At 48.0% G+C, this 19,451-nt stretch overlaps 1 protein-coding gene across 1 annotated transcript in view; it reads right to left on the bottom strand.

Moving 5' to 3' along the window:
* Positions 1-17,090: 17,090 nt before the first annotated feature.
* ZMYM3 (zinc finger MYM-type containing 3) overlaps positions 17,091-19,451 on the bottom strand; it is a 453,384-nt gene continuing 451,023 nt past the window's right edge. The window contains 1 exon segment of the mRNA XM_029607228.1: positions 17,091-19,413. Coding sequence (XP_029463088.1) covers positions 19,215-19,413 — 199 coding nt within the window. The 3' untranslated portion in view covers positions 17,091-19,214.

Raw genomic sequence — 19,451 nt, 5'->3', positions numbered from 1 at the left:
AGAAATATAATACACTAATCATATTAGTAAAACTATACTAATAGAAAGAATAAATATTTCAAAACAGCTGATGAAAGAACATCACTCAAAAATTAAATTAAAAAATGTTTTGAAATGTTCTCAAAAACCAATATTTCAAAACAACAGACACATCAAATAAAACTGAACAATTAAATTTAAAAGGATTAAAAAATAATTCTCCATTCTCCATACCTGATATCTTTTGATTGCCAGTCACCCTGACATTATCGTGGATTGGGGGGGAGGGGGACCACACAAACTTTATCCTTTCTCTCACACACATACATACTTACACACTCCCTCTCATATACACACAAGCAAGCTTTCACATACATAGGCTCTCCTCCCTCATACACATGCACACACTCACAGGTACTCACGCACAGCACACACACACACAGATTCTCTCACACACCACACTCACACATGCACACAGGCTCTCTTGCACACTGTACTCACACACATGAACAAAAGCTCTTATGCACACCCATACCTCATACACATGCATACAGGCTATCTCTCCCTCACACACACACATATGCTTTCTCACACACCCTCACACATGCATACAGACTCTCTCGTTCACCCACACCAGACAGACATGCACACACACAGACTGTCACTTTCATGACGCGCACACACACACACACACACACATGCACAAAGGGTTTCATTCTCTGGCACACACACAGGCTCACTCTTTCACATGCATACATGCACACTGTCGCTCACTCTCTTGGGCACACACTCATTCTCAGGGCCTCACTGTCTCTTCAGGCCACATTGGGAAGGGGTCTACCACAATTTCGCCAGACCTCTCTTTAGGTTGTGGTGGGATAGGTGATGCAGGTGGTGCCCAGTGCAACCACCCAGCGCATCCTACCCAAAGGCCAGCCAGCACTCCTCACTCTCCAGCCACCATCACCCCTTGCCCCAGACCAATTTATCTTTCTCTCACTGGTTACTATCATCCCTGCCACAGTCTAGTCTCGCTCACCATCCACTGTCACCCACTCCACCAGACCTGTGTGTGTCTCTCTTTCTCAGCAGAAACTGTCACTCCCTCCCCACAGACCAGTCTCTTTCTCTCATCAGTCACAATCTCACCTCGACCGGTCTCTCTCTCTTACCAGTCACCCCTCCTCCCAGATCAGTCTTTCACCAGTGGCTATTTTCTAAGTCAACTTGATTAATAGCAGGTAATGGACTTCTCCACGAACTTATCCAAACCTTTTTTAAACCCAGCTACACCAACTGCACTAACCAAATCCCCTGGCAACAAATTCCAGAGTTTAATTGTGCATTGATTGAAAAAGAACTTTCTCTGATTAGTTTTAAATGTGCTACATGCTAACTTCATGGAGTGCCCCCTAGTCCTTCTATTATCCGAAAGAGTAAATAACCGATTCACATTTACCTGTTCTACCTCTCAGGCCTGGATGTCTAAAGAGGAGGGGGGGGGGGGAGAAGTTTCAGGGACTGGTTTCCCAGTCCGTTAGGTCAGGTGTGGTTTGAATTGAAACCAATGAAGCTTTGGGAACTGATTGGTTCCTGGGGCCCAGGCTGTTGGGAGTGGGTAGAGTCTGAGGGTTTGGGAGCTGCACGCGGCTGGGCTGGGCAAGTGTCACTTGCCTGTCGCCGCTTCAGCCTGCTGCTTTCTGTTGCTTCTGCTGCCTTGGTGGTGCTGTGCTGTGAGGCGTGTTCAGATTTGATGGATTTGGAGGAAGCTGCATGGCGTCGGAGAAAGTTCCTGAGGCGAGCGGCGGCAGACAAGTGATTCCAGCATCCCAGTTTGGTCAGGTGATGTCAGTGGGTGAGGAGTCGGGCAGCTGTGTACATCTTCCCTTGGGCCCGAGCGGTGGTGAATGTGCTGGGTGCTGAATCATTTTCGGATGGTGTAAGGTCCAAGCCGACCATCCTTGGGCCGCCCGAGGTGAAGGGTGGCCTTATGCGGGGTGCTTCGGGAGGTCATGTGGCCCGGTTGCGAGCATGCAGTCGTGGGCCGTCGGATTATGAGAATTCATGCGATGCTGTTGGGGGGCCTACTTCAGGCTCTGCCTCGGATTCTGCTGGTGTTCCCGGGCCTGCTCTCGTGATGCTCCAACTCCTCCTCTGCCTGCTTCACCAGCTGAGGCTGTACCTCGGAGGGAGCTTTCTAGTGCTGAAGTAGTCAGTGCTTCAGCATTGGAGGCTGCTGCGTGCAGATCAGGGATCGTGAACCCCGGTGGTTCTCCGGCTACTGGGTATCTGGGTTGGGTCAGGCCCAAGTGGGGTGGGTTTAATCCATGCCTGGAGTGGGGTGGGTCTCCGTGGGTGATGAAAGTGCCAGTCCCTTCATAGGGCCCGGTTTCCTTGGTGGTTGGGGATGCGGCGGGGCGTTAATTCTCACTAATGTTCGTGCTTCCTGGGATAATTGGGAGCCAATGACTTCTGCCGGGGGAGAAGGTACCTCTGCACCTTGACAGGAGCCTGGCCCACAGAGAAGGTTTTCATCTCTGGGTGCAGGAGGCTGGTGTAAATCCCCAGGTTTCTGGCCTCCTTGCTTCGAGTTTGGCGGGGGCCGCTCCCAGCTCTCCGGCACAGGGTCCGTGGCAGTCTGGTGTGGGTTAATCGGTGGGTTGGGGCCCTGGCTCGGATTTTCCTCAGGGTCTTCTCGGTATATATGGGGCGATGGGGTCCTTTGGACCAGCTGCTCCTTTTCTTTCACAGGCACAATGTCACGAGAGCCCATCGACGGTCCTGGTCCTTCACAATTGGAGGGATGGTGGAATGATCCAGTGCCTGCGGCAGCGAATGCACTTGGTTCGTCAACCGCAGCTTCCATGCAGTCTGGTCGTGGTGCTGAGCAACAGGGTGGGCCATCTGGTACTCTGGGGGTGAGGAACAGGCTTTGTCACCTGCCGTCCCTGGGCCTATGGTTGGAGGTTCATCTCCGGGTGAGGGGGGGTGAGGGTTGCTTCCGATGCAAGGAATAAGTAGGTTGGGGCTTCAGAAGTGAAGAGGTGGGATAAGTCTAGGGGGAGGAAGAAATGGGATGGGTCCAGCTCTTCTTCTTCTTCCTCTTCATCTGGATCTTTCTCTCCTTCTCCGGTAGTTTCATTGGGAGCGGAGGAAAAGGGGGGGGACAGAGGGGCTTCGGCACTGGTAACCTTTACTGAGTTATGGGAAGATGTACCTAGGTCCCTCAGGAAGAAAATTAGGCAGCATAACTATATTGATATTTTTCAGCTGTTGGAGTGCCCTAGGGGGAAGAGGAGTGAGAAAAGGAAAAAGGGGAGTATGGAGCACTTTCCTGGTATGCAAAAGATGGTTGCGCGCAATGTACTCAATTGGATGCGATCATTTTTGCGCTTGGCTAATGCTGTTGGACATCATGATCCGTTGGAGTATGGGCCCCCACTGGTTTATGCCGATGCCATATTGGCCGCCAGTAAGGTTTATGACGGGTGATCGAGGCTCAACTACGATGAGCACTTAAGGGACTGTATGGAGGAGAACAAATTTATGTCATGGGGTACGCAGGATGTGGGACTGTGGTTGACCTAGATGAACTCCAAGGTCTCTTCTGCTTCTGGGGGTAGTGCAGGTAGCGTTATTGGTGGAACGAGTGGGCGACCATTTCGTTCCACCAACCGTACAGGTCGGCACGGGTCGAGCTGGGACTGTGCCCCTCAACGTGTGCTGGCAGTTCAATCATTCCACCTGTAACTTTCCGGGCTGCAAATTCAGGCATGTATGCTCAGGCACCCCGAAACAAATGTCTGAAGCGGCCTGGGGATGTGGCTAGCAGAGAATCAGTTGCTAAGGGGCGCTCTAAGTGCATCCAGTGGTTTGACTCCTACACCTATTAGAGATGTTGCCGTGGCTGAAAGTGTATCCAAAGACCGATGTTAAATTACTTTGGGTTCAAGTTTGGTTTTCAGGTTCCTTTTGTGGGGCCTGTCGGGGTTGGATATGGGCAAAATTGTCCCTCCACTAAGAAGCTGATGCATGTTGTTAGGGACAAGTTGCGTGTGGAGATTGAGCTGGGAAGGATCGCCGGTCTTTTTGTGGAACTTCCATTTGATGGGATGGTCTTATCTCTTTTGTCGGTGCTGCCTAAAAAGGACCTTGGAAAATTTTGCTTGATCTACAACCTCTCATTCCCAGAAGGCAACTCTGTTAATAAGTTTATTCTAAGTGACCTGTTGTGAACGTGGACCCTTGAGCTGGCTCGAGAGTTGGAAGATCCACTGAAGGACCCTACGGTGGCACTCATAGCCAGGAGGTGGATCTGGACCAGGAGACCTGACAGGAACTTCACCTATACCAGTCCTTGTTCCCCGCAGGTTGATCCCTTGGGTGCTGGGGCCGGCAGGACTTAGGCGAAGGTCTCCTGGAGGAGACCGCCCTCCTGACTCCCTCCTGGAGGAGGGAGTCAGGAGGGCGGTCCGAGTCGAGGTTGGAAGAAGACTACAGAGGCAGAGATGGTCCACAAGTTGAGGCAGGCAGCGATGGTGCAATACGAGGAACCAAGCCAGAGGTCGGGGCAAGCAGCAGGCAAGCCGAAGTCAGAGAGCACGCCAGAGGTCAGGACAGGCAGCAGACAAAGCAGAGAGGTTTGAAGTGGCCTTATATAGGCCTCTGCTTATGATGTCGGGTTTGGGGCCGGGCTGAGGTTTCCCGCCGCGGCCCCTTTAAATTACGGCTTTCTGCGTGCCTAAGGGGCAGAGTCCGTTGAAGAGGTCGCGGCATCTCCCTCGTGGAGAGAATGCCGTGGGAAGGCCCCGACACGGATCGGGCCGGCATGAAGAAGCCAGCGGGAAGCACCGGCGTCTGCTGGTAAGAGAGGGGGACCCAGCCGCAGCTGTCTGCGGCCGGGTTTCCCAACATAACCTGTGTACTGTCCAGTATGCTTCCTTCGATTCGGTCATGCAGAAGGTTCAGCATTGCAGAAGGGGCTAAGGTGGACATCAAGTCCGCCTTCTGGTTATTACCTGTCCATCCGGAGAGCTTTCTGTTCTTGGGTTTGTTTCGATAATGAATTTATTTCGACAAATGCTTGCCTATGGGGTGTTCCATTACTTGTGCATACTTTGAGGCATTTATTGTGCGATCCTTCTTTCTGCCGCGATCCTTTCTCAATCTCTCTCCTCCTCCACTGCAGGGGCTTGTGCGGTCGGCACAGCCCAGTCAGGGCAAGAGCCCGCTCACCTCTCCCTTCTGTGAGCCAGCAGTGAACAGTGAACCGGGAAATTAAGAGAAAAAAAGGAAGAAGAGGGCTCAGAAACCTGCAAAATAAAGAGAAGCAGCAGGACCACGTGGTGAGTGATACTGCTCCCACCCCCAACCCAGCCGGTCTAGCCCAGCACTGTTTTTAGGCCCTTAAATTACAGGCGCGCCCGAAGGAGCGCGACCTAAGGGGCCTGCCCCTTAGTGCGCCCCTTCGTGCAGACCCGGAGGGCAGACTATACTCCTCTTTACAGTCACTTCAACCCATTCCTCCTATGTCACTGCAGGGCCCTCAGGCAGCTACAAACCATCACTTCAGCTCCACGTACCCCTGCAAGCAAACCTTGGCGGTGTTTCAGCCCTCTTCTACCACACCCAGACGGGGCCAACTCTAATCAGCCAATGCAACACCTTTAACACAATACAACAGTTTGTCAACGGTCTTTTATCAGCAGCCCAGGAAGACTTTCTCCCTTCCCATTCTTATACAATTCTCTAACATCCTCCGCCTGCCACCTCTTTACCCCCCCATTCCAGTCTACCACTCTTGCCAAACCGACCTCCCAGAATGCATCCAGTTTTTACAATCCCGGATTCTTCATCACTGCCTACCATTGATAGGAAAATCAACCAGGCAAGCACAACACCGCAACTTAAAATCCCTCACTCCAATGCTGATTACATCGATCACCCAACTTCTAGGCCTCACCCTATTTTCGCTATCATTATTCAACGCACAATCTCTAACCAAGAAATCACTGATTCTCGCCGACTATCTCTCCGACGCTAAGCCCGATATATGCGCAATAACTGAAACATGGCTTAAAGACTCAGACACAGCCATAATAAACCAACTACCGACGCTGACATATGACATCTTCTCACTCCCCAGACAGAAAAAAAGGGGAGGCGGAATTCTTTTAGCAACTAAAAAAACCTTAAGATTCTCTCAACACCCAGTCAACTCATACTCCAAACTAGAAATCGGCTTTTTCACTCAGACCATCTTCAAATTCTACTTGTCTACGCTCCCCCGGGCCTCCTGGAAACAGATGCATCTCCTATGGTGAAAATAGTCTCAACTCTCCTCAACTTGGACGCCCCAGCCATTATCCTAGGTGATTTTAACCTGCATGTAGACAATCCCACTCTTACTACCAGCTGTGAAGCCTTTCTCACAGCCCTCTCAGCAATGGGATTCAAACAGATAGTGAACAAACCGACACACAAAGCCGGTCACACTCTTGACCTTATCTTTGTTAACAAAGACATCTATCCTGCATCGCTCCTCAATTGCAAGAAAGTACCTTGGTCAGACCACACTCTTATTTCGACCTCACTCTCACTGAAAGAATCCAGCACCCCCCACGTTCCTTCACCCACATTTCTTTACAGAAAATCTTGCTCCTCAGAAGACCTTAAGAACCTCCTGACCGCTCAACTTTCCCTTATAGACCTCACCGACCCGAACACTGCTCTCTGCTCTTGGAACAAAATTACAGAAGATATAGCCAACAAGCTCTGCCCACTATCTACAAAAAGGGCACACTCAAATGCTTCCAAAAGACAACCTTGGTTCACCAATGAACTTAGAAGGCTAAAACAATGCTTAAGGCAGAAAGAGAGCAAATGGCGCAAAGCCCCATGTGCCAACACACTCTCCGCCTACAAATCTACACTACACCAATACAAGTCCTCTACTCTAAAATCAAAAAGGGACTTTTACGCCTTCAAGATCCATAACCTGGTCTTCGATGCCAAAGCACTCTTTGCCTATGTATCTAGCCTTACCCAAATCAACCCCCTGGAAGTTCCTAGCAACCTAGCACAAGCTAAAGCGGAAGAACTAGCTCGATTTTTCCAAAACAAAATTGCCAGCCTTCTAACACAGCTGCCTTCCAATACCCCCTCATACTCGACTTCTTTTAATCTCTACTTCAAAAGCACCCATCTTGAAGCTTTCGATCCCATCTCCTCCACTGAGATACAAGTAGCATTAAGGAGAATGAAACCTTCCTCTCATCCTATGGATCACATTCCTACGAAACTCCTCTTGACAATTCCAGACTCCATTTCCAAAATTCTGGCGGACATCATTAATTGTTCTCTCTCCCAAGGACTCTACCCAGAGGACCTTAAATTGGCTTCTCTCAAACCACTCCTAAAAAAACCCAATCTGGATCCTAAAGACCCAAATAACTTCTGCCCGATCGCCAACCTGCCCTTCATAGCAAAACTCATGGAAAAATTAGTGAACACTCAACTTTCAGACTACTTAGAAGATAATAATCTCCTGTTCCCCTCCCAACATGGGTTCCGCAAAGCCTTTAGCACAGAATCACTCCTCATTTCCCTGACAGACTACCTCATCATGGGCCTCGACAAAGGACAATCATTTCTACTGATTCTACTGGACCTCTCGGCAGCGTTTGACACTGTCAATCACTCCAACCTCATAAATCAGTTGGCGGCAATAGGAATTACTGGCGCCGCACTTAATTGGTTCAAAACTTCTCAACAACAGAGGCTACAAGGTTAAAATCCGAAACAAAGAATCATCACGTTACAATTCAACCGTAGGAGTCCCACAGGGTTCCTCTCTGTCCCCTACGCTCTTTAACATCTATCTCTTACCGCTATGCCAGCTCCTCTCCAGCCTCAATCTAAAACATTTTCTATATGCGGACGATATTCAGATAATAATCCCTGTTAAAGACACATACTTGAAAACACTAGATCACTGGGAAAACTGCCACCAACAAATCAAACTCCTCCTCACTAGTCTAAACTTAGTATTAAATTCCTCCAAAACCGAACTCCTGCTCATCTCTCCCGAGAACAGTAACATCACTTCCACTCACCCTGGCATCCCACAATCCACGCAACTGAGAGACCTTGGAGTTTTAATTGACAATCGGATGAATTTGAAAGCTTCTATCAACAAAACTACCAAAGACTGTTTTCACAAACTCCAAGTCTTGAAAAGGATAAGACCTCTCTTTCACTTGCAGGACTTTAGAACAATCCTTCAGGCATTAGTTTTCTCAAAGTTAGACTATTGCAATTCTATCCTACTAGGTCTCCCTTCCTCCTATACCAAACCGCTTCAGAGGGTACAAAATGCGGCAGCACGAATATTAACAAACACCAGAAGAAGAGATCACATCTCCCCTATCCTAAAAAGCCTTCATTGGCTGCCAGTGCACTTCAGAATTCTCTACAAATCCATCTCCATTATCTACAAAATCATTCATCAACATACTTCTATCGACCTGCAAATTCCTCTCCTCTTACACAATTCTTCAAGACCTACCAGAGATGCATATAGAGGTTCACTCCAGGTTCCTCCAACCAAAGCCACAAGACATATTACCTTGAGAGATCGGGCCCTCTCTACCGCCGGTCCCCCTTTATGGAATTCCATCCCCCCAGACCTAAGACAGGAACCCTGCCTCCCAACCTTCAGGAAGAGACTTAAGACTTGGCTCTTCAAACACGCTTTCCCGGACTCCAGCTAATGTCCTTCAACTTCAAGTTCTATAACACAACCAGCTCATTTAACTGTTCGTTGTAAATATTTAAAATGCTATTAACCTTTTCTTTTTCCTTCCTCTCCCAGTTTAAGCATCCCTGTTTTTTGTAACTGCTTTCTTCCGCACTACAGTTCCAGTTTGTTTTTTCTTTCTATGCACCACTGTTTTAATGTAAACCAGCATGATGTGATTTTATCATGAATGCCGGTATATAAAAACCTTAAATAAATAAATAAATACAATTTAGTTCATTTGTCCATTGGGTAGTTGCTGAGAAGGCGGGAACACAGAACGTCATCGTCTACTTGGACAACTTTTTGTTTGTTGGGAAGGAGTCTTCACAGGCCTGCGCAGAGACATTAAAGGGATTTCATGATCTCACCACTGAGTTCAGCATCCCTATTGCAGAAGGCAAGACTGAGGGGCCTTGTATTCGTCTAGTCTTTTTGGGAATTGAGATAGTTTCTGTGGAAATGATCTCTCATTTGCCCATTGAGAAGGTTGAGAGCTTTAGGGTTATGGTAGGTAGGGCTCTGCTTTGCATGAAATTGACCTTGCACCAGATGCAATCCTTAGTTGGTAGCCTGAATTTTGAATGTTGTGTGATTCCAATGGGTCGGGCTTTCCTATGCAGGTTGTCCTTCACTATGGCTGGTGTTAAAAGGAGCAATCATCGCATATGGATCACGCAGCAGATGCGGGAGGATTTGCGCATTTGGGATCGTTTTCTGTCTGCCTTCAATGGTTGTCAGTTATGCAATCAGAGTCCCGATCCAACCATGATCTGGAGCTGTTAACTGATGCTGCGGTCTCGTCGGACTTTGGAGCATATTTTCAAGGCTCCTGATGCGCGGCCCAGTGGCTGGAGGAGCAGAAACAGTCGGGAGGCACCGAAAACATCACCTTCTTGGAATTGTTCCCAATAGTAGTTTCGGTCGTTCTGTGGGGTTTGCGTCTATGTGACAGTAAGGTAGTGTTTTGGTGCGACAACCTAAGTATTGTGGAGGTCATTAATAAGCGGTGTTTGAAATGTATGTTGGTTTCGGATTTGTTGCGGGAATTTTTGCTGCACTGTCTGATACTGAATATTACTGTTTGGGCTCATCATGTGCTTGGAGTATCTAATGTTTTGGCTGAGTCTCTTTCTCGTTGCAAGTGGGCCTTGTTTTGGAAGCTTGCTCCAGAGGCGGATCAATGCAGAATGTCGGTACCGCCTTTCCTATGGCAATTTTGTTCCTGGAAGCATGGAAGCTTCCCCGGGCATTTCTAGCTCCTTCCACCTGGACCAGCTATGTGAAGGGAGCAAACAAGGTGGTGACATTCCTTGCTACCTTGGGGTGGGGCAGTGGAATCCTGTTTCAGACATATACCTTTTGTAGTTTATTGAGCAAGCGAAGGTGGATGGGGTGTCTAAGGCTGCGATTTTCCAGCAATTGTTAGGTTTCTCCTTTTTTATGCAGGCCCATTGATGGGGTTTTCTCGTGGGTATATTTTTGCTTTGCCGCATATTATCGGGATGGTCCCCGGAATTGGTGCAGGAATCAAATGGGTGGTACCCATTTCCCATGATATTTTGCTTCAGCTATGGGATGTGTTCATGTCAGGAATTCCTGTGGGAACAACTGGGTGCAGGGGTCCACGTATATGACTCCTTGCTGGAAGGTGGCGAGGGGTTGTGGATATGTTTAATGTCAGTAATGTCAACCAACAGGTTCGTGGCCTGGAGGGCCTCATCTTGCTGGTCGGTGACTGATGGTCACTCTCGGTTGGTTGTTTCTGGTGGGTGGCTTGGGCTCCTGGTTGTTATATATGAAATAAAGCTGCAGCCAGTTTGATCCTACTTTGTTGTTTGTGTGTTCATTGCTTGGTTTATAAAAGGGTGGGCATGGGAGAAGTGGATGTCCTGGATGCCTGTATTACAAGGCTGAGCAATGGAATGCGGCCTCTGGCAAGTTTAAACTTTTACAGTGCTTTATTTACTTTTACTTTGAGATCCTATGAGGGCAGGTGTTTGATCCATGGAGCAGGAAGCACCAGGCGGCAAGCGCAACTGCAACTTGAGTAATGTAGGACCAGTCTATAACTTTGCTTCTGTCCTGCTCCTTACTCACCATAGCTCTATGGCATGAGGCAGAACAAACTGGTGAGCTTGTATGCTCGCGCTGAGCCTGGGATACTGCACCACCATTGTTTTTTGATGCATGCGTTCTGATAACTGTTTCCTGTGAGGCAGATGCTGCAGGGGCGGTTTTTTTTTTTTGGGTGGGGGGGCGGGCATAATTTGCCACCTCAAAATTTTGCTGCCTGGGGCGGCCACCTCACCCTGTCTCATTATAGAACTGCCCCGTCAACACTGGCACGAAGACCCCATGTGCTTTTTACTGGCAATTTGGCACCAATCCTCACCACAGGTATACCCTACGAGCAGTCAGTTGCACTTGTTTTAGCTGTGGGTAAAATTTCACTGGAAGAGAACATGCAGATATTTGAAAATGCCATCTATGTGTGTACTTATCCTGGAACACCTCCTTCCAATGGAGGCCTTTCCAAAAGGATATTCCCGCAATCTCAATAAGCCCATCATTATTTTAGGAGACTTCAACATCCACATGGACACCCTTCCCCACTCATCCACATGTGCAACAATAACAGACGCTCTTTCAACCCTAGGATTAAAACAAATCATCACTGGTCCAACACACAAAGCAGGACACACCCTAGACCTCGTCTTCATTAATACCAACACCTGGTCAACATACCAAACAAAAATAACCAAAATCCCCTGGTCAGTTCACTCTCTAATTCAATCTTTCCTGACCTACAACTCTAAACTCACAATGGAAGAAAACAGCCCGACCACAATCACATACCGTCCTCCTTTCAATATTGAAGCACTTCAACAAAAACTACAACTAGAACTGACAGACATAGCCCTAACCAGCTCCTATTCAGCCGTAACCTCTTGGCTCAACATTACTAAATCTATTTCAGATAACTTAAACCCCACAATCAAAAAGACAATAAAAAACCCAAAACATCAAAATCAATGGTACAACGACAACATAAGATTGGCCAAACACGAACTCAGAAAAAAAGAGAAAGCCTGGTGGAAGGACAACAACCCATCGAACGCAACTAGCCACTACAAAAAACTGATCCACACTGCAAAGAAAGAATTCTACACGAACAAAATAAATAAATTCCAACATAACCCCAGAATGCTATTCTCCATTGTACAAAACCTCACCAAATCCTCACATGACCTGAAAACACCACTAACCAAGAACAATAGCAACGAATTTGCAGACTTCTTTAGCGAAAAAAATCAAGAACCTAATCAATAACAATCTCAATGTAAACTCTCAAAACATAAAAATGCAACCTAACCAAACAAGCTGGTCCTACTTTGACCCAGCCTCCTCACTGGAAGTCCAAACAATCATAAAAAAAATGAACCCAGCAAATCACCCCATCGACAGCATTCCCATATCAACAATCAAAATGATCGAAACCTCACTAGCCAAAACTATAACCAGCATTGTCAACCTATCCCTCACAGAAGGTAACTACCTTGAATGTTTAAAGTCAGCAATAATTAAATCCATAATAAAAAAGAACAACCTAGACCCGGACAACCCACTAAACTACTGCCCCATATCCAACCTACCATTCATTGCCAAAATCATTGAAAAAATTGTCCACTCCCAGCTCACTGACCACCTAAAAAGAAACAACATCCTATACCCTACGCAATTTGGTTTCAGGAAAAACCTAAGCACCGAAACACTACTCCTCTCACTAAATGACACCGTGCTCAAAGGATTTGATAATGGCCAAAGCTACCTGCTGATCCTCCTAGATCTATCAGCAGCATTTGATACAGTAAACCACTCAATCATTCTCGACCGCCTAACCGAAATTACATCGGGACCAACGCCTCAACCCGAGTCAAGCACGATGGGCACTTTTTTCCACATGATTCGATTTTGTGCTCTGCTATCGCCCTGCTAGTAAAAAACAACGGGCGGACACCCTTTCTCGATCATTCGACGTCGAAGACAAGCCTGAATCTCCTCGACATATCATCGAGCCCACTAGAATTCTCCTGGCCGCCACGACACCTGTTCCACCGGGGAGGACCCTGGTACCCCCCAGGCTCCGGCACAAAGTCCTCCACTGGGCCCAGACTTGCATATTGCAGGACATCCTGGTCAACCTCAGACTCTGGCGCTCCTTCAACGATGCTACTGGTGGGCTACCATGAAAAATGACGTCCCATCTTACGTCGAATCCTGCCACACTTGCGCCCATCATAAGAACCCCACTGGTTGACCTTGGGTTTGCTACATCTGCTGCCCCCTCCTAGCAAACCCTGGACCCAAGTCTCGACTGACTTTATCGTCGACCTCCCTCCGTCCAAGGGTAACACCACCATCTAGGTGATAGTGGACCAGTTTTCTAAAATGACACATTTTGTCGCCCTGCCTGCTCTTCCATCCACTCCTCAGCTAGCTCAACGTTTTGTTCACCACGTCTTTTGGCTTCATGGCCTTCCCAAGTACATTCTCTCGGACCGAGGGTCTCAGTTTACTGCTAAGTATTGGAGGTCGCTTTCAGAAAATTTGATATCGCTCTCAAATTCACCACTGCCTATCACCCCCAGACCAACGGGCTGGCTGAAGGGACAAACAGAACCCTCAAGCAGTTCTTAAGGTCATATGTGAACTCCAAGCAAGACAACTGGGCTGAACTGCTCCCTGGGCGGAGTTCGCTCTCAACTCCCATCAGTCTTCCGCCACGGGGTCATCCCCATTCCAGCTAGTCTACGGCAAGCAACCACTTCCGCCTCTACCATTGCCCATTGCAGTGCCCTCTCCCGTGGCTCAGTTAACTGCGAAGGAGTTGTATCGACTTTGGACCCTCACTCGACAACTGCTGCGCAAGGCGGGACAGACCGCTAAAAGATTCTCCGACATCCATCGTAGGCCTAGCCCACAATTCAAACCAGGCAAGAAAGTTTGGCTTAGCCCACGGTACATCCGGCTTAAGCTCCCCTCCATGTGCCTAGCCCCCCCGCTACTTTGGATCCTTTTTAGTACTAAGCCGCCTGGAGTCAGTCTCCTACCAGCTCCAGCTACCATCTTGACTCAAAATTCACAATTCCTTCCACGTATCCCTACTGAAGCCCTTGGTGTTGTCTTGGCCTTCAAAGAAACTCCCGGAACCTCAACCCCTCTCTTCCGATGATGACATCACATATCAGGTCCAGGATGTCTTGGATATTAGAAAACATGGGCAATGCTGGGAATACCTGCTCTCCGGGGAGGGCTTTGGCGAGAATTCCTGGGAACCCTCATCCAATATCCTGGACAAGGACCTCATTGCACAGTTCCATGCCTCTCACCCTCGGAAGCCCAGACCCCCTGGGAGAGAGCCTAGAAAGGGGGGTACTGTTAGCGCTGCTGGTACCAACGGACCGCAGGCACTTCCTCTTACCCGTGGCCCAGCTGTCCTGGCTCCCTCGGGGGCTCTTGCAGCAGCGGAAAGTCACTGCCGCTGTCCCCAGCTGCCCGGGCCTTCCCTCGCCTGCACGGTGCCTCCGACGCCACCGACTCCGATCCTCCCGGGCGTCCCCTAGCCTGCACATGCGCCAAGACTCCGCCCCTTAAAGGGGCCGTGGCGGGAAAACCAGGCCTGGCCCCTAACTGACCTCAGGACCCATGGCCTTCTTAAGGGAGCTTCCCTGGTCATCCTATGACTTGGCAACAAGTTCTTCTACATGCTTCTGGCCTCCAGTGTGGACTAGCCCTACAAATAGCCTTCGTGTTTCTTCCTTCTCTTCGACCTCGGACCGGAACTGACCTCTCCTTTAGCCGTTTGCCCAGACTTCGGAACGGAACTGACCTTGCCTTTAGCCACCTGCCCAGACCTCTGACCGGAATTGACCTCACCGTACTTCCTTAGCTGCCTTCGGGACCAGCTACGCAGAAAGGCCCCGGCACCCAAGGGCTCAACCTGTGGGGAACGTGGGCTGGCCCTGGTGAAGCATCCGCTTGACTCTGCTTCCCGACTGGACTCGCCTCCCGGCGGTGGGGTCCTGTGGAGTTCGCCCCACAGGTTGTGCCAACTCCACCTCGGGCCAAGGGTCCACGTGTAGCAACAGTAAGGGAGGGAGTGAGAAAGAGAGGAATGGGATGGGAAAGGAAAGGAAAGGGAGTAAATTAGAATGGTGGGTGAAGAGCGAGAGGGATGAATGAGAGAGGTGAGGTGAAGAGGAGGGAGAAAAGAAGGGGAGAGAGGTGATTGGGAAGGAGGTTAGTGATGTGAAGTAAATAACCGATTCACATTAAAAATAACATATGTGTTTTGTCAGATCACTCATGTTTTCTTAAAATGCTACAATAGCAAATGGTATAGCGCTAAAGAAGTTCGCGGAACCTTGTACTGGATTACTCAAAATATGAAGCATAGAAAGAAATTAGATTCAGCATTTCCATCTTTATTCATGCCAAGGTTCCACGAACTTCTTTAGCGCTATACCATTTGCTATTGTGGTTTATACCAATTGTGTATACCGCTCATCATCTCCACTTCCCATTGGTTCTTAAAATGCTAAATATCTTCAAATTCTGCCAGGGGTATGCAAACTTATGAGCATAACTGTATTATACAGTAGGTCTGGCCTGCTTTTAGCAGTGATATCTAAGTGGGCAGGCTTGGTCTGGCTGCCATCAGCAGTAAGATATTGACAGTAGGCCTGGCTGTCTTTAGCAGTGATATATGTGAACAGGCTTGATATGGATGCCATTTATGTTATTATTACAGTAGGCTTGACCTGGCTTTAGCAGTGATGTATAAATGAGCAGGCTTGGCTTAGCTGCCATTAGCAGTAAGATATTGTACAGTAGGCCTGGTCTGTATTTAGCAGTAATGAGTAAGTGAGCAGGCTTGGTCTGGCTGCTATTAGCAGTAAAATCTGGTCTGCCTTCAGTTGTGACACGCTTAAGGTTCTGCCTCTTTAGTAGAGAAAAATTGCTAAGATTAGACAGCCTAATCTGCTGCTCAGTACACAGAAACCCATCCTAAACTTGCAGCATGTAATGTTCACAGCCAAAATACAGCTATTATTTATAAGTAAGGCTGAATATATAACAACAAGGTCCATTTCTGCATATTCATGGCACAAGCTGACAAAGTTCTTGAAAGAGGAAGGAAGAGATGCTAGATACATACGAGAGGTGCTGAGATGCCACTATCCATAAATCCCACACTGGTGGAAATTAGAGGATGAATTTCTGTGCTCATGTTACAGTGATGGAATTTAAACAGTATTGTTCTGCTTGGAGGTAGGTATAGGAGCAAGCTTTCAGCAGTAGGAAAGGCAGCCTTCTTACCATTTTGTGCTGCAAGATCAACCATGGTGCAGTTGCTCTCATCCACTGGTGCAGTCTTGCTAGGACCTTCTCCCGTGGTACTGCCGCTCATTTCAGCTTTATAAATAATTACAAAGTCTGTACACTCTAAAATTGGCAGGGGCTGACAGACACTGCTCTAATACACAAACTTCTCTTACTGTACCAACCTCCACTTAAATTATCACCCAGAACTTCTCCCGTGGTACTGCCACTGGTTTCAGCTTTTGAAATTATTAGAGTCTGTACCCTCCAACAGGCCGATGCAATACCGTGCGCTGGCCAGGGGGTTAGTGTGTTCAGGACGCGCATCCATAACCTCCAATGCAAAACACGCGTCCAATTGAGTGTGTAACTAATAGCACTCATCACATGTAAATTCATGTTATTAGCTATTACCCCCAGATGCAATAAATAAATAAATAAAATGTGCGCCTGACACGCACATCTTTACTCTCAAAAATTAACGTCTGCCCTGAGCAGGTGTTATTTTTTAAGAAGCCCAAAACGTTTACAGAAAAGCATAAAATACTGTTTTTCAGTATTTCCTCCGACTTAATATTGTGGCGATATTAAATTGGAGGAACCAGAAAAGAACAGAAAAAAAAGTGTGCTACCGGTCAGGTTAGGAAAAGGGGCTCTTAATTAATGAGCATCCATTTTCCTAACCCACTGACAGCCACCTCTCCTGGGTGCTAGGGACACAAAATTTATCCTAGTGTCTCCTTTTTACTGCAGCAGCTGATTTAAATATTTAATCAGGCACTCAATCATGAGCACCCATTTAACATGCACCAGTATTGCATTGACCTTTTGGCCTATAAAAGTGGCAGGGGCTGACATATACCACTCTGTAATACACAAGCTTCTCCTTACTGTATTGACCTCAAGAACGTCTATCACCCAGACCGGATCAAACCATTTTTAAATGTCTTTATTTGCAGTGAATGGTTTTCCACAGACACAGGGTTGAGTCACAACCATCATCTTTAAAACTACAACAAGGACACCTGCCATGGATAACATGTAAAGAGGTGCCTGCAGCAGGCACAATCCCTCGTCACAGTGGGGTAGGAGAAAGCCCCAAAACAGTTTTATTTACAGTTTTAAACAGGAGCTAAACAAATTTACAGTTATCAAAAATAAAATAAAAATCCATAACAAAAGCTAACAGAGGCAGCAGCAGGATATAGTGTAGCTGTCCAGAGACAGGGGTGTGTGAGAGGACGGAAGAGTTAATGGAGTATTTAGGGAGCTGTGAAGATGAGTTGCAAACCCTGTGGATGTTCCAGCTGTGATTGGTGAAAGGTGTTTTATACTGAGCCCTCCCTATGCCACCCTCTCTTCAGCCAGGATGCATGATGGAGGGAGGATGCTCACCAGCCACAGGGAGAAAGATCTCCATTGCTCTCCATGGAAGTTACAACTGCTGACATTCACCATTCTCTCTTCTGCAACTGCATTTGAAGTCTTTTCTTACAGGGTGGCTGCAGGGTGAGTTCTATATCCCAGAGCCCGATAACTCCATCCATCCATGGCCAATACTGCCCATATGACAAGAGCTGCCCTTCTGATACCCTCGCACCAGGGTCCTGCATACACTTGGGCCAAGTCTATTTGCCAAAAACAGCCCTGGAAGTGCTAGAGGAACCTGGGCTTCCATTTCATGGCAAAATATTTTGTTTAAAAATATATATTCTGTTTTTGAGCACACTGGTACCATCCATTTGGATAGAAAGGAAGCATGATGAAAGGCTCTGACCTGCAAACTGTATACAAACTGACCATGACAATTCAAGCACAGGGAGTCACACGTGGGCAAGTTGGAACTGCAATGGGTGTTATATCAGCTCTTTACACCTCACATACAGGTCAGTTCATATGTCTAAGCTGCAACTGGATATGTTCACCCTGTACCTAGGCCTCAGAGGAAGGGCAGGCCTTCTGTCAAATGTACCACTCACTGCCTGGAAGGTCTTTCTCAGCAAATGGCCACGGACCTCTGCATCTCAGTCTGATCAGACTGTTGGGTGGCTCCTGGTTTCAGGCCTCTTCAGTGGTAGGCAAATGACATTTGAAAAATCCATCCCTGAGGTTCAGAAAAGGGTTCCCAAGAACAAGCATAGACAGTGTACCTCAGCAAAGAGCAGAAAGAGAGGCTGGGGGGAGCTGTGCATGCAAAAGTGATAAGGAAAGTGTAACATTTATGTGCACAGTCAGGTCTCACCCCAGTAATGTCCCCCTCCCAAACAGACAGGACCCGCTGCCCCCCTGCTGCAGGGACCGGTCTCTTCCTTAATTCTGAACGCAACAGGCCTCTCTGCTCTTATGCTCTGATAATTCCCACTCCTGTAGACAGACCTTTCCCCTCTTTCCATGCCCATAAATGCCTCCTCCTGCACAAACAGGCCTCTCTCTTTTTACTTTCTGAATCCAGTAATGCCCCCTCCTGGAACCAGATCTCACCCTCTGATACCAATACTGACTCTCCCAGCTAGGCAGGCCTCTCCTCTCTCCTCAAGCCCCATAATGGACTCTCCTACAGATATAGGCCTCTCCCCTCCCTCCAGCTCCAGTAATGGCTTGTCTGCTCACATGTGTCTCTTTTCTCTCGCTCTGGCTTCAGTAATATTTCCTCTTACACAGACAGAAAATAATTTACTGGTATACCTAAGATAGGATGACAGGCTGGTAAAAGAAAGAGAAAATGAGCTGGTGATGAGGATATTTAGCAGGGAAAGAGGAGGAAGAGCACTGACTTGATAAGAGCTTGCAACAGTGAGGGGGTGGTAAGGTACAGAGAGGGCCTGTGTGCTTGGGTCTCATAGGAGGAGCCACCCATAGTGTTCCTGCTCTTGGTTCCATGGACTCAAAGCCTGGGCTGCACCAACTGTTTTACATGAACCAGATTCACCGTATCCAAGCTTCACGCGCTGGCTCTCTTATATAGACCCTCCTATTAGAAGGCCTCGTTCTTTCTCCAAGTCTTAAAACCAAGGAGACAAGGCTGTTTGAGAGAAAGCCTTGACCCTGGCACTCAGTCCATATCTGCGTTGATGCCAGAGGCTCGATGGGACTCCTCGTAGATCTCACGCACGGCTAGGATACGATTCAGCATGACCTCCAGCGTACTCTTATCCATAGGAATCACCGAATACCAGAGTGGAGACTCTGCAACGCAGGAACGCTCTGGCTGCAGGTAAAATAGATCATTCCGAGTTCTCAGGCTCTCGGGGCTACAGCGAGAGAAAGAGCAGGGAGCGGTTACAGAAAG

This window comes from Rhinatrema bivittatum, chromosome 6 (assembly GCF_901001135.1).
Source record: "Rhinatrema bivittatum chromosome 6, aRhiBiv1.1, whole genome shotgun sequence".
NCBI lineage: Eukaryota > Metazoa > Chordata > Amphibia > Gymnophiona > Rhinatrematidae > Rhinatrema > Rhinatrema bivittatum.
Note: the sequence above shows the minus strand (reverse complement) of the source record. Positions and strands in the feature narration are given on the sequence as shown.